General features: G+C 40.1%; 2 protein-coding genes across 2 annotated transcripts; one reads left to right on the plus strand and one right to left on the minus strand.

Moving 5' to 3' along the window:
• Window positions 1–1,376: 1,376 nt before the first annotated feature.
• On the plus strand, window positions 1,377–2,789 carry LOC149851335 (uncharacterized). The gene has a single exon (XM_090008217.1). It carries the CDS (start codon window positions 1,377–1,379, stop codon window positions 2,787–2,789), a length of 1,413 nt encoding a protein of 470 aa, XP_089864343.1.
• A 3,440-nt stretch (window positions 2,790–6,229) lies between these two features.
• LOC149851336 (small ribosomal subunit protein eS4-like) lies at window positions 6,230–9,184 on the minus strand. Its single transcript, XM_090014719.1, has 5 exons — window positions 9,102–9,184; window positions 7,292–7,369; window positions 7,007–7,187; window positions 6,800–6,897; window positions 6,230–6,468 (listed from the first exon to the last, which is right to left on the minus strand). Exons 1-5 carry the CDS (start codon window positions 9,102–9,104, stop codon window positions 6,277–6,279), a joined length of 552 nt encoding a protein of 183 aa, XP_089870845.1. The 5' UTR covers window positions 9,105–9,184; the 3' UTR covers window positions 6,230–6,276.
• Window positions 9,185–13,360: the final 4,176 nt, after the last annotated feature.

The raw sequence follows: 13,360 nt of genomic DNA on the forward strand, positions 1-13,360 counted from the left end.
CCAACCCGACCCGATTGCCACCCCTATGCTCATGTTATTTCTTATTTGCTTCTGCTTGCTCTTCATATTGCTTTCAATGTGTTTTCTTTTCATTTTTCACGTACTTGCATAATTTCTTCCTAATCATATCCTGCTTCCCACCAGCATCGGCTTAATGCATCCCTTTTCATGTACATTTGGTTTCCAAGTAACTATCCCCTATATATTTGAATTTACACAAAAAAATGCCCAATTTTGGGAGCATATGGGAATTAATTCACCTTCCAAGAAATTCCTCACCTTAGATCCGCTATATCCCCTCTTTCCTCAATGCAAAGGACAATCCTTTGTTTTTCATAAGGGTTGGGCCTTCTATTATTAATATGCTATTTGTTTTCATCATCTCAACCTCCATTAGAAACAAAAGGGTAAAAACTGTCAAGAAAAATATGAAATGGCTATGTTTGACATATTTTGAGTAGTGAATTGGCCATGTTTGACATATTTCTCATATAGTGCCAAAAGTAAGATGTTAAAAAATTAAAAGCATGAGAACAATAAAAGCGTTGAGATACATCTCAAAATAGATGAACATTAAGTAAACCCTCAATAAAACAAATCAAGTTATTGGGGTACAACCATCCTCAAGCCAAATTAGTAATGAGCACATATAATGTCAATTCCTTTTTTAATTTAACAAGGGTATTGTTAAATTGGTTAAATGTTTGTGTGATGTCTATGGAGTTCTTGAATTTATGAACTTGGTCATGCAGCAAGCAAGAATCATTTACCAACTCATCTATCTTGTTGTCATAAGAACCATTGAAGGGAAAATTGAATTCTTAACCAAGCTTCTAAGTTCTAACTCTTGGATTTGGAGAGACCGTAATAAATTCTATTTATTGTGATATGTATGGCAGCATACACACATTTGGTCTTTGACTTTGGATCCAATTCCAGGTTAGAAGATATATATTTGCTACCATCGATTGATCTCATGATACACAAGTCATTTTAATGGGAACTTAAACTGAGCTGGGCAATTTAGCAAACCATACACGGCTCCGTATATTAATCTGACCCTTAGTGTCCGACCTGGATTCTAAACGGACTAAATTCTTTATCACCAAACCTTGATCCTTGTCTGTTACGGGTCGGGTCCGGGTCAAACCGGACCCTAACACCCCTTGGTTACATTATACATACACACTATTTCTAATTACAGAGGGATATAAAAGTCAATTCCCCAACCTCCTCCTCCCATATATCCCTGTACAAGAGGGGACTCATCTCTGCAGCCTTTCTTCCACTTCCAGAGAGAGAAAACAACCTCCATCCCGATATATATATATATATATATATATATATAGAGAGAGAGAGAGAGAGAGGTGATCTCCATGGATTTCTTCAAATCTGTCTTCTCCGACGAGCCTCGAAATCCAACAAAGGAAGAGGAAGAAGCATCAGAAGAAAACCCTAACCCTAACCCCAGGGAAGGGGCAGATGGGGGGGATCCCCAATCCCCATCGAACCCTAACCCTAATTCCCCGAGAACCCAAGAATCTGCCTCCCCGCGATTCTCCGGATGGAACTTCGGCTCCCTCCTCAAGACCGTCACCACCAGATCTGAGCAGGTGATCCAATCCTACCGCCGCGACCTCGACGAGTTCCGGGAGGGCCTCACGCAGGAGGCCCGCGTCGTCGCCGCCAACATTCCCGCCTCGCTAGAGACCGGCGCCTCCGTCGCCCAGGGATCCCTTGAATCCGTCGGCCAGGCCATCGACGTCGTCTTCAGGAGCACCGCCGGCCTCATCTCCCACGGTAAGGAGGCCCTCCTCTCCCTCGATAACCCCGGCCCAGCCGTTGTCCCGCCGTCGAACCCTAGCACTAAGAAATTCACGAGGTTTGAGATGCAATTGCACGCCATTCAGAACGATTACAACACGTATTGCGAAGACCCCGACGATGGTGATGATTTCAGCAAGTGGAAATCGGGCTTTTCCCTCGAGGAGGAGGAGGAGATCGGGGAGTTGTTGGAGGAAAATGGGGCTGTTGGTGGGTTCTTCGCGAAATTGGTACCAAAGAACGTCGATTCGGAAGCTTTCTGGACTAGGTATTTCTATAGGGTTCACAAGCTCAAGCAGGTTGAGGAAGCTAGGGCTCATTTGGTGAAGAGGGTGATTTCCGGGGAGGAGGATGAGGATTTGAGTTGGGAGATCGATGACGATGACAATGATGCTGTGGAGCCGATCGAATCGCAGAAGAACGCTGTTGGTGATGGCCAAGGAGTTGATGATGGTGAAGCCGGTTCGAAGAATGGGGATGTGGGTAGCGAAAAGATCGCGGAAACTAGCACTGAAAAGGCCGGGGGTGCTGCTGGTGGTGGGTTGGAAGAGAAGAAACTTGGTTCTGAATCCTTGGTTGAGAGTAAGGGTTTCGAAACACCGAGCAATTCGGGTATCAGTGAGAATGCTGAGTTGGGCGGGGAGTCTTCTGAAGGAAAGGACTGCTTATCAGTGGAGGTGAAGGGAATTGCAGATGAAAAGACATTGACAGAAGTGAAAACAGATGCCGCCAAATCAAGAAAAGATGGTGATTTTTCAGTTGTTTCCACTCAGGTTTCAGCCCACGAGGAAGATGATCTTGGTTGGGATGAGATTGAAGATCTTGGAAGCAACGATGAGGCGAAAATGACAACCGTTGGGGGAAGCCCGAACAATGTTGATATACGGAAGCGGCTGAGTGCTGCGGACGACGATGAGGATCTGAGTTGGGACATTGAAGATGATGATGATGTTGCCAAGTCTTGATCCCACCTTATAAGAGGTTGAGAACTATGCTTCTTGTTAGTTTGGTTTCTCCTCCTAGTATTTTCTCCAATAACTGTATGGTTCCTCTAGCTTAATTGTTACATTGTGTAAATACTTTTTATGTATATCCTCAATGGTTATTTAAGTTGAAATAATTTCATCTCTAGTTGAGTGTAGATCATAGTTTAATGGCATTGATGGAACTCAACTAGCTAGGTATGCTAAGTACACTGTTCTGTTCGTTTATACTTGGTGTATTCAATGTTTTTAGTGTAGTATGGCCAGCTTGATACCTTCTGTTGTGATTGGTTGATTTTTGTGTGTACATTTGAAAGGGTATGCGCAGACCTTTTCATCTGCTACTTGAGATTTGGTGGTAGTTTATGAGTGTTTTTATGATTGTTTTTTATGTATTGGATGGCCTCCTTAACATTATCATAGCTTGAAAAGAAGGGATAGGTTGGAGTCTCGACTCTTGATTGCATTGATTTGATGGTCGGAAGTAGATGGGAGTAAGACAGACTCGCCTTGAATTAGGAGTTCTTTTGTGATTGTGAAGTTCTTTCGTGAATATGGTCATTATTTCTGAATTTTGCAAGGTTGGTCTTTCTTTCCGGCGACACATTTAAGCAAACATGCGTGCACCTTTTCCCGCTTGCCTCTATATCTCACTGTTATATAATTTTTAACTATATATGCTACATAGTAATGCTATATTAGTGTAAACAGAACCGGTTGTTATAGATCCCAAGGGAGTGCATGATGTTCTGAGTTTGCACTTTTTCTCTTTTTGTGCCCTTCATTTATCACCTGCCTTGGCAGTTTTGAAACAAATGGGGGAGTTGACTCAGTAGTCTTGCAGATTTTTGCCAAACAAGTCCATGGCCTTACCCTTTCTATTGGAAAAATATATGGTAGGTTTTGTACCATGATACCTTAGAGTGAGCAAGTGGTTACCAATGTGGCGTTATAGGTTTGGCATGTTATGATATTGTGTTGTAAGGCATAAAAAGATGCATGCAACGATGCTTATGCCATAAAAGGCAATGTGAAAAGTTACCCTGAAGGAGTACTTTTGAGCTATAGTGCGGGTAATAAAAAATGTGCTTGTATGAATCTTCATCAAATGGTAGATCTAACTATACAAACGTGTTTGGCTTGATCTATTTAATATGTTACAAGGTTTTATCATGTCTGATATGCCTGGATGGTTTTATCATGTCTAATACACATTAAAGATTCATTTTTGAGATGGTAAAGGGCTCACAATTCATCATAATAAGGGTGGTTTAAAAATGGTATAAAACATCCAATTTCAGTCGACTTTAGCACACTAAAATAGTAAATAGAACATGCTAATCGTCATCCAAAGGTTACATTTTGCTCTTGGAGCTTAGATTTATAAAGAGGTCAATGATTCAGGCATTTGAACATCTCAGATCTTGGCATGGGGCCCATATCATTTCACAGAGCCCCATTCCAACTCAGACCCCCTTTGCATTTGAAAGCATGGACCTGAGGTTGCTATAGCATCGTTGGCCCCACACCAAAATCTGAGGCTATTCAAACGAGGGATTTCACATCAAGGATCCAAGATCCCTGGTAAAAATGTGACAAAGGCCAGATCATCCTCAAATTCGATAACAGATGGGGAAGAGCATATACAAGAAAGAAAAATTTCACTGCCGCACGATTAGTGCAAGTGAGCTTTTACTAACTCAAAGTAACATTAGTTGCTTAGCTGGTGTCTCAATCTCCGTTGAATATTCAATCAGGGAAACAGAGCAAGAGGTCCTCCATCGATACAACAACAACAACTACGCCTTCATCCCAAGACAATTGGGGTCAGCGATATGAACCAAAAAAGAAATTCATTTTGGGTCTACCACATGAATCCTTTTCCTCCAATCATTTCTATCCAATGCCATGTCTTCGATGAGGTTCAAAGCATTCATATCCTTTCCTATCATCTCCATCCAAGTCTTCCTAGGCCTACCCCGACCTCTTTTAACTAATATATGGTCGGGGAGTGAGAGAGAGTTCCCAAATTCTAGCAGAAACCCACCATTGGTATCTTGATTGCCCTTGTCGAGAAGCAAGACCTTCGAGCAATAATGGGCAAGAGCAAAGAGAAAAAAGAGGGAAAAAAGGATGAGGCAGGGAAAAAGAGGGAAGGGAAACCAATTTGCGCTAAAAGTTTCAGGGTTCACTGGCACAGGCCATGGTGATGCCATAAGACTTTACTGGTGTTGTGGTTAACTGCACCATGAATAATATTCTTCCATGGCGCAGGCCCACTTTTGCCAGTAATACTTGGTTTCCTTGGCGCAAACTCGTTTTAGTCCATAATGGCCTGCTTATTGGCACAACGCAAAAATGCACCACTGAAAGCTGGATTTATTGGCATTGCCACTCCTTTGCACTAGTAAACCGTCATTTTCCCATATGCACACTTTAAAAAAGGAAAGTGCCATGCTTCTCCCAAAGACGGGGAAGTGAGAAAAGTGGCTTCTCATTTGTGGGAAATGTATTTCTTATATTATAGGAAACTCCTTCTCACTCTTGTTAAATCATTTCCCTCTTGCTTTCCTTTGCCTCCCCACTTCCTTATTTTTTGTGTTTTTTTAAGTTAATTCTATCTTCTTTTTTTTTCTTTTCCACTTGCTTCTCCTTAAGTTCCCACTGGATTCACACTTGTTTTTTACATGTTTTCTATTTCTGTTCTCACACTTCCACAATTGTTCGTAATCCAGCTTCACGCTTCATACTAGTTGTAAACACTGCATCAGTTTCCGTATCCATTACGGTGTTCTCAAATCCGAGGGCAGGTCTCCCTCAGATACGAGATATTAGGCTTTCAAACACAGCTAAGGATCATAGGTAGCCCTTGGACTTGTCTGTCAATTATGAATAGGGGTGTCAACAGGTCGAGTTTGATTCGAAACCAAGTGGAACCAGACTTGAATCAGATTTTTGGGTATGGTATCAGGTCTGGACAGGTCTAAACAGATCTACTATAAGAGAAGTCATACTCGAACCCCATAAGAACTACATGACCCAGACCCGTATCATACCCAGTAAAATAAAAATTTTTTATCATTTTTACATTGAAAATTTGCAGGTCTTAATCGGAACTCGAGTTGGGCCCAGGTCTGGTATAAAATTTCACAAACTATACCCAGGTCCATGTATTAATCGGACCTTTGGGTCAGGAACGAATTTTAATTGGGTCTTCTTATTTGTCACCATATCCAGACCCTATAGGGTTTGGTCGGGATCGGGTCCGGGTAAACCCAACCGTTGACACCTTTAATTATGAACATGAAGGTCAATCCGGTCTCGCATGTCTCTGTCTTTCCATCATCAATAGAGGAGAGCTATTTTCTTCTAGAAAAAAACCAAAATAGCGTGGAGAATATAAGGCAAGATCGATATAGAAAGCTAAAAAATTGACAATAAATCTAGATGGAACTTGTGACATTGGCTTCTATAAGAGCCTTCTATTTCCGACATCGAACTTAATAAAGTCTACTATTTTGTTTGTTTCAATGTCCAGTTTAATGGTGTCATTAGCCTTGATAAGTGGATCGGGATATCGAATAGTTCGGCCATCGTAGGTGTTCAGATATGGGATGCCCTTTTGCCCAAACTGCACAGATCTGACTTTGCAAAGCTTGAACTGCAAATACAGAATTAAGTGCTTCAGATGGCTAAATAGGTGGAGAAAATCTGCTAATAGATGACACATGGCGAATTAATTACAGGAAAAGAACAAGGAACCCTGATAGGACTTAAAATTCACTTCCTGTGTTTCAAAGAAAGCATGCGATATTTTAGTTCAAATTCACAAGATCAACTCCGAAAAGAAAAACACAATTCATTGCAAGCTCCACTTGTTCTCATTTTAGCCGTGTGCTTCATGTCACATATATTAAATGCTATAATATCATTATTGTAACATCAGTAGAGAGCAGTAAATGCAAACTGAATTATCACAAAGAAATAGATACCTTTGCCTCTTCATCCTTTATAGATTGTAAGCTAAAACGACCCTTTGTATCATAAAGGAGTCGGTAGTTCTCATTTACTTTTGGAATGGATACAACGTCTGTAGCCAACACACAGAAAAGCTTAGTTTCTAACTGTCTAATTAATTAACAAGTAAAAATTAAAACTGCAACCATCCTACCAAAAATAGCCGAGGTAATAAACCGTACCCATAAATCCACAAGGATACTTTTGATCAGTTCGTACTTTTCCATCCACAATCACAAGACGCTGCATCAAGATCGAGACAACATCACCATATGTCAAAGCATATTTTAACTTGTTCCTTATGATCAGTATCAATGGCAAACATTCCCGACTCTTGTGCGGCCCAGAAGATGGTTTGGGTGCCTACAGAAAAACAAAAGTTAAATCATAAGTTGAATATATAGGTCAAGGAGCTAAATCAAAGTGTTTCAGAAAAGTAGTAGAAGATGGGCTGGGGAGCTACTTACAAATGCTCCTCCCAATTTGTCAAGCATCCAATGTTTGGGAGCATTGAGCCTCTTCAAATGTTTCTTCAACCCTCGTGCCTAAAGCAGACAACAGAATTTCAAAAAAAAAAAAATTAGACTCCAACTCATTTTTATTTAGCAGAGTCAAATAACAAAAAAAGGAAAGGAAAAATAATCAACAACACGAAGAATTACATTAGGTTCTACATATCGAAAAGAGCATTTCAATTGAAAGGAACCACTTCCTGACATCAAAATGCACATAGTGCCATTTAACTCAAAATTATTAAATCAACAGATTATCATAGTCATCCCAGTTCTCTATTTTGAACATAAGCTAGGTGCACTGGAGTTGCACATAGTTCAAAGAAATAGGGGAATAGGAGAAACCGTGAATAGATAATGAATTAAAACATTTTTTGTTTCACCACTTTAGGAGGAGGTCGTTGGGAGGGACTTGACATCAAAAGCCTGCGCTTGAATGATCTGCTATAGAAGGTTCAAGCTTAGCTTGAGCTTGAACTATTTGCTTTACAGTGCTCAAGCTTGGCATTGCGGATAGAGTTTAAGTGAAATCTTGTCAAGGTTGGGGACAAACTGATTGAAACTTGGAAGCATTTCACGTTACTTCCTAGCCATTGTAAAAGGTCATGTTCCCAATTTTTGGTCTTATAAGAATGTCAATATTGATAGATGGAACATTCCTCAGTCATGAAGTCTTCCATCCATGGTTCCAGTTACTAGGCTGTTGACAGAAGACAAGCACAGAAACACAACTTCTCTAGCTTCCAACAGTGCAGAACAAATCCCCTCCAAGTTTAACACTGTACATATGATGCCTTTACAAATCATAAGAAACGAACGGTATTTGATCGCGAGTCCACGCACATGCTCACTAACAAGTGCTAAGTTGGAAGCTTACAAGAAACTTCAAAACGGTTTGGTGGCATTGAGGCATGGAACTGTACGGTCTCCGTGATTGCTTTTACTTAAAGCAAATGTTAGATAAACTATATGAGAAATAATACCAAGCCAATGGAAAGATTAAGTGGGATGTACCAATCAAATCTAGGCGAGACCTATTTTCATCAAGCATCCAAAACAACATAACACAAGTATCAAACTATCCAGCATGTCATGCTCAGCAATTAGACCTAATCCCCTCCCCTTCATCACAAAACATCCCCAGAGCCACCATCCCCCCTTCAACCGCAACATCACCCACCAAAAAGAAGAAGAAGAAGACACCAATATGTTTGGGAGAAATTAAACTTTAAAACAGAAACAAAAAAGAAGCAAATGATAAACCATGACTGTAGAGGCAATCAAACAAATAATCAATCAGAAATGCTTTCTTATGCATACAATAACTCATTCAGAATGCAAGACGATTCAATCAGACAACAACTCAACCACTAGATAGAAATGATCCAATATAACAGCACGACAAGGATATACATGTGAAAAATTAAGAAAATAAGAACAAAAGAATTTTCTCAGATCCTAAACCTTGAATCTCTAACAAGTCTCACATTTTTCCACGCCGCAACAATTCACGCACCCGCAAGCAATCATTGAAAAACAAGAAAAATCACGATAATCTCAGATCGCAAAAACAACAAATCGACCTCTGTAAAGATTTTATTCTAGGGTTTTTCTTTTTCTTTTTTTGCCTAAATCGAACTTAAACACCTAGTTTAGAGATAGGATTCTGTGTGATGAAACCGAACTCAAAAGTCGTGTAGCTTCAATCAATCAAGCATTGTTGCGATCAGATCGAAAGGCTGCGAAAGGAGAGAGAATGGCGTACCATTTTGGCTCAGCAAGGACTCTGCAACTCCTCTCCTCTTTCCCGCGAGCGTCTCCTCCCTCCTCCCTCGAACGTTCTGGCGTTGCAAAACGTCCTAGGGTTTATGTTCAGGGTGCGCTTAGAGATGGACGGTCCAGATCTAATGACGTACCTACGCCAACGAGTGAACGAAGCGGTAAAGAGGTGTGGCCGATTCGACCCGGCCCGAACGCCATGCGAGTGAAAGCAAGCGGTCTAAGCGGGTCGGATAAACCCTATCCGAACCAGTGCTGAGACTCGTTATCTCACCAAGAGAAAATCACACATTATGTTGAAAGTTATAAAATAATTTTTTTTTTTTAGCCCGAAGAAACCGTGCCCAGCATGAAAACCTAGTCGCACTGGCTCAGCCTACCATCGTCCTACTGGCAGCCTAAAATTTTGAGGCTAGGACTACGGATGGCAGTGGACCGGGGGAAAGCGGCCCCGCCCCGCCCCGCCTCGCCCCGTTTGGACTGGGGATGAAAGGTATGAAACAGGGATGGAGGCGGGGACGAAGGTTAAAATCCATCCCCGTTCGGGGATGGAGGCGGGGATGGACATGCACTTTTCCCCGTCCCCGCCTCGATCACTTTTCCCCGTAATATCCCCGCCCCGTCTCGTCCCCGTTTGAACGAACCGGGGATGGAGGACATGAAACGAGGATGAAGGCGGGGGTGGAGACCTTGTCCCCCGCCCTGCCCCACAGCCATCCCTAGCTAGGACCTCCACCATCAAGGATTATGCTGGGCATTGGCTTGCACAGAGAGACGACACCCATGAGAATTGAACTTTGATCACCTATCTAGTGGCCAGGGCCCCATCCCACTAAGCCAACACCCCTTGGGTGAAAGTTATAAATAACTTGACATGCTAATATCACAAGAAAAAAAAAACATGATGACAATATCATAATAAATTAAGATATTTTCAAAATATCAATTATATTTGTTATTAGCCAACAAGGCCTTTGCTTATCTGCTAAGGGCGACTTATGAATGGCCCAAAGTTGTTAGTGGATCTAAAGTTCGAAACCGATGGGTAGCATCTTTTGTCGCAAAGTCATATTGAGTGTACTTATTAATGTTATGAGGAAACCTCAAGGGCCTGTTCCGAAGCGAGAAAGAAGTAGAAAAAGTGATGTAAAATGAAAAAATTCATACAAAATTTTTTACCCTTTCAAATGAGAGAAATTTTTTGGTTGAGAGTTTTCTAAAAAATATACTTTTTGATAATAAACATTCCTCTATAAAATTTATTATTTTATCGGGTATGGTGTCCGGATCTGGTTCATGCAGTTCTTATCGGGTCTGGGTATGGTTTTTCTTATAATAAACCCAATTAGACTCAGGTCCAGACTGGATAACATACCAAAAAAATTGGTCTAAGTTTGGTTCTACCTGTGTCCAAACCAAACCCGACCCATTGACACCCATGGTTTGGATGCCACTGGAAACCATGTTTATAACCTTTTAAGATAAACCAAACAACTTGGGCCAATAAGAGCTTGACACTTCAAATATCCAACCAATCGGATAACAACTACCATGCAGTAGCTGGATATAAATATTTAGGTCCAAAGTCTCATAAGAATAGAATTAAATCACGATTTAAAATCTATCTTAAACTCTATAAATAGGAACCTACCCTCTTATTTCACCATTTAGAACCAAAGTAGAGGAACCATGCTGCATTAACGCCTGCCTTAGCCTAGGTGCGTATACTCTGCTCGAGCCCACTTAACCTAGTTTTAGATTCATAGAGTTAGCCAACTGGGTCCAGTCTGTCCATTTCAAGTCAATAGAGCCTCAGCCCTATGGAAGCTCAGCCAGATTCACCTCGCACTCACCAAGTCATCTACGAGGGATATCTAAGCCCGTTGTGAGTGCCTTACGTGAAAATATGATATGAGGAACTACAATCATGTTAGAGCTGAGCATTTAAAAAGAAAACATGATCAACTTGCAGGCCGAGCATCCACATTTTCACAAAAATATGATTTAAACCTTTGTTTTGCTTTTTAAAACAATTTTTTGGTGGAAAATCTTGCATCTACATGCGGAAATGGCCGGTCAGCCACCCTTTTCTCTTTAACATTTTTTCTGACAAATGGTTGGCTGGGGTAACCTATGTCCGGGGCGGCTGGCCGGAAAATGGCCGGCCAGCCAACCATTTTCCTTTTTTTATTTTTTCATATTTAATGACTGGCAAAAAAACACCTGGCATTTTTTCCTTTTTTTTTAATAAAAAACCCCAAAACCTGGTTTTTGGTTGCCCAAACAGCTGCCTAACATGGTTGGTTTTTGGCAAATCAGGTTTGTCAAAAACCTGATTTGAGGCAAAACTTGGTTTGCCAAAAACCAAGTTTTGGCCACTCTCATCCAAACAGGGCCTTAACTTTTTTGTACCCAAATGATTTATGCATGTATCCGTAGGAGTATTGCTGCTAGTCAAGGAGACCTAAAAAAGTTTGAACAAATACAGTCTAAGGCATTTTAGATGAATGCCACCCAAAACCGACCAAATGCTTTCTGTTTTCAATGAATTCTATCAGTCTATCTTTTCAACCATTCATATCATTCATCTAGAATTTGAACAGCTTCACCGTTTACCCGACCCGACACCGTTTATTCGACCCGCCAACCCGTTTACCCGACCCGACCCCCTTACCGTTTAATAATGGGTCGGGTTCGTGTTCGCCACAGCCGACCCGTTTAATAAACAGGTCAGGTTGTGTTGAGGTATGCTGACCCGCCAACCCGCCGACATGACCCGCCAACCCGACCGGATTGCCACCCCTACTGCACCCCAACTCATTTAAACACTATATATATATATGTAAATATGTTCATAACATTACAAAGATGCTTAATCAAAATCATTCATATGTCAAAATATTTAACACTAGTTACTCCTAAATTTTTGATGTTTTGCTTGACAACTTCAGGCCTCTTAAACCCAATTCAAGCTCAACCTGAATGTCAATCCACATGATTAGTACCGAAATTTAACCAAACCCAATTTGTTCAGACACCAAAACTGGTTAATCCAAACTAATTTTAGACGAAATAGGCCTAACTTGGACTACCTCCGAAGTGGACTCAACCTGACCTAATGAGATTTCACCTACAATTTGTGCATGAACCAATCCATATTCGAGCTAGCTAGATGACCCATATGTGCTTGAAATAAATAGTATACTTATAATTGAAACCAAACCCGATTTATATTGGTTTGCATTTGAGTCTAACTTTTTACGTAAATCAGAACCCCTCTTGTGAAACCCAGACCAAACCAACTTGCACCTTTATTTTGACCCTAAGAGCCTAGGGGCTATAAGGATTGGACCCATATCTTTAGTTGAGGCAACAAAGCTGCAATTTGTAACATAGTTATTGACAGTTTCTCTAAAACTTTAGAAGCTCAAAAGTGTGTTTAGACACCTAATTTTTGACCGAGATAATTTTTATATAAAAATATTTAATTTTTGACATAAGTATAACTTCAATATGATTTTGGACCTTCAAAATAAACTCTTTTAAGTTTTTTGACAAAAAAGGAGAGTTAAAGAGGAGGTTTACGAGTGCAAAACTGAGAGTATTGATGACTCAGTTTCCAATATGACAAATCCAATATTTGTTGAGTTAGTCTAAGGTTAAATCATATTAGATCTAGTGAACCTTGTTTGGATCTATTTAGACCAAATTAGATCTATGAGAATGTAGTTGGATGTAGAAGATTTGATAAGACTTATTAAGTCATACAACTCATACTAAATCAGTTTGGATTCATCATATTAGTTCAAACCTGATGGATTGAATGTAAAATCGGCTTGAATGGGGCTCAATGATTGGATAAGAATTCAAAGCAAGTTTACTTAAACCCATTATGATGATTCAATTTGGATGATCTTTAATGGATTGTTTAATATTATATAAACTTGATGATATTCAATCAAATCAGATTAGTTTTGAATAAATTTAATTGAGGTAATTTGATTCAATTGAACCAATTTGGTTAAGTTGGACTATATAAAATATAGTCTTTGAGGATTATATCTTTTTTACTTAAACTAGATGAACCAAAGTACATGTCAATCTCGCTTAACCATATATATTGGTTGATTCAAAATCAATGATAATTAATTAATCTTGATTATATTAATTGACTCAAGTCAATAATAATTAATCTTGATCAAATGAGTGGGGGTTCATGTGTTTTAAGAAGTGATTTTTTTTGCT

This window comes from Nuphar pumila, chromosome 1, assembly GCF_984573655.1.
Source record: "Nuphar pumila chromosome 1, dmNupPumi1.hap1.1, whole genome shotgun sequence".
Taxonomy (NCBI): domain Eukaryota; kingdom Viridiplantae; phylum Streptophyta; class Magnoliopsida; order Nymphaeales; family Nymphaeaceae; genus Nuphar; species Nuphar pumila.

Bases quoted from the DNA above. Each gene is read 5' to 3' on its own strand.
- LOC149851335 (XM_090008217.1), top strand. From the start codon at position 1,377: ATGGATTTCTTCAAATCTGTCTTCTCCGACGAGCCTCGAAATCCAACA.
- LOC149851336 (XM_090014719.1), bottom strand. The intron at 6,898-7,006 runs GTACGGTTTATT...TGTTGGCTACAG, and splicing joins GTATCCTTGTGGATTTATGG to ACGTTGTATCCATTCCAAAA. The intron at 6,469-6,799 runs GTATCTATTTCT...CTGTATTTGCAG, and splicing joins TAAAGGATGAAGAGGCAAAG to TTCAAGCTTTGCAAAGTCAG.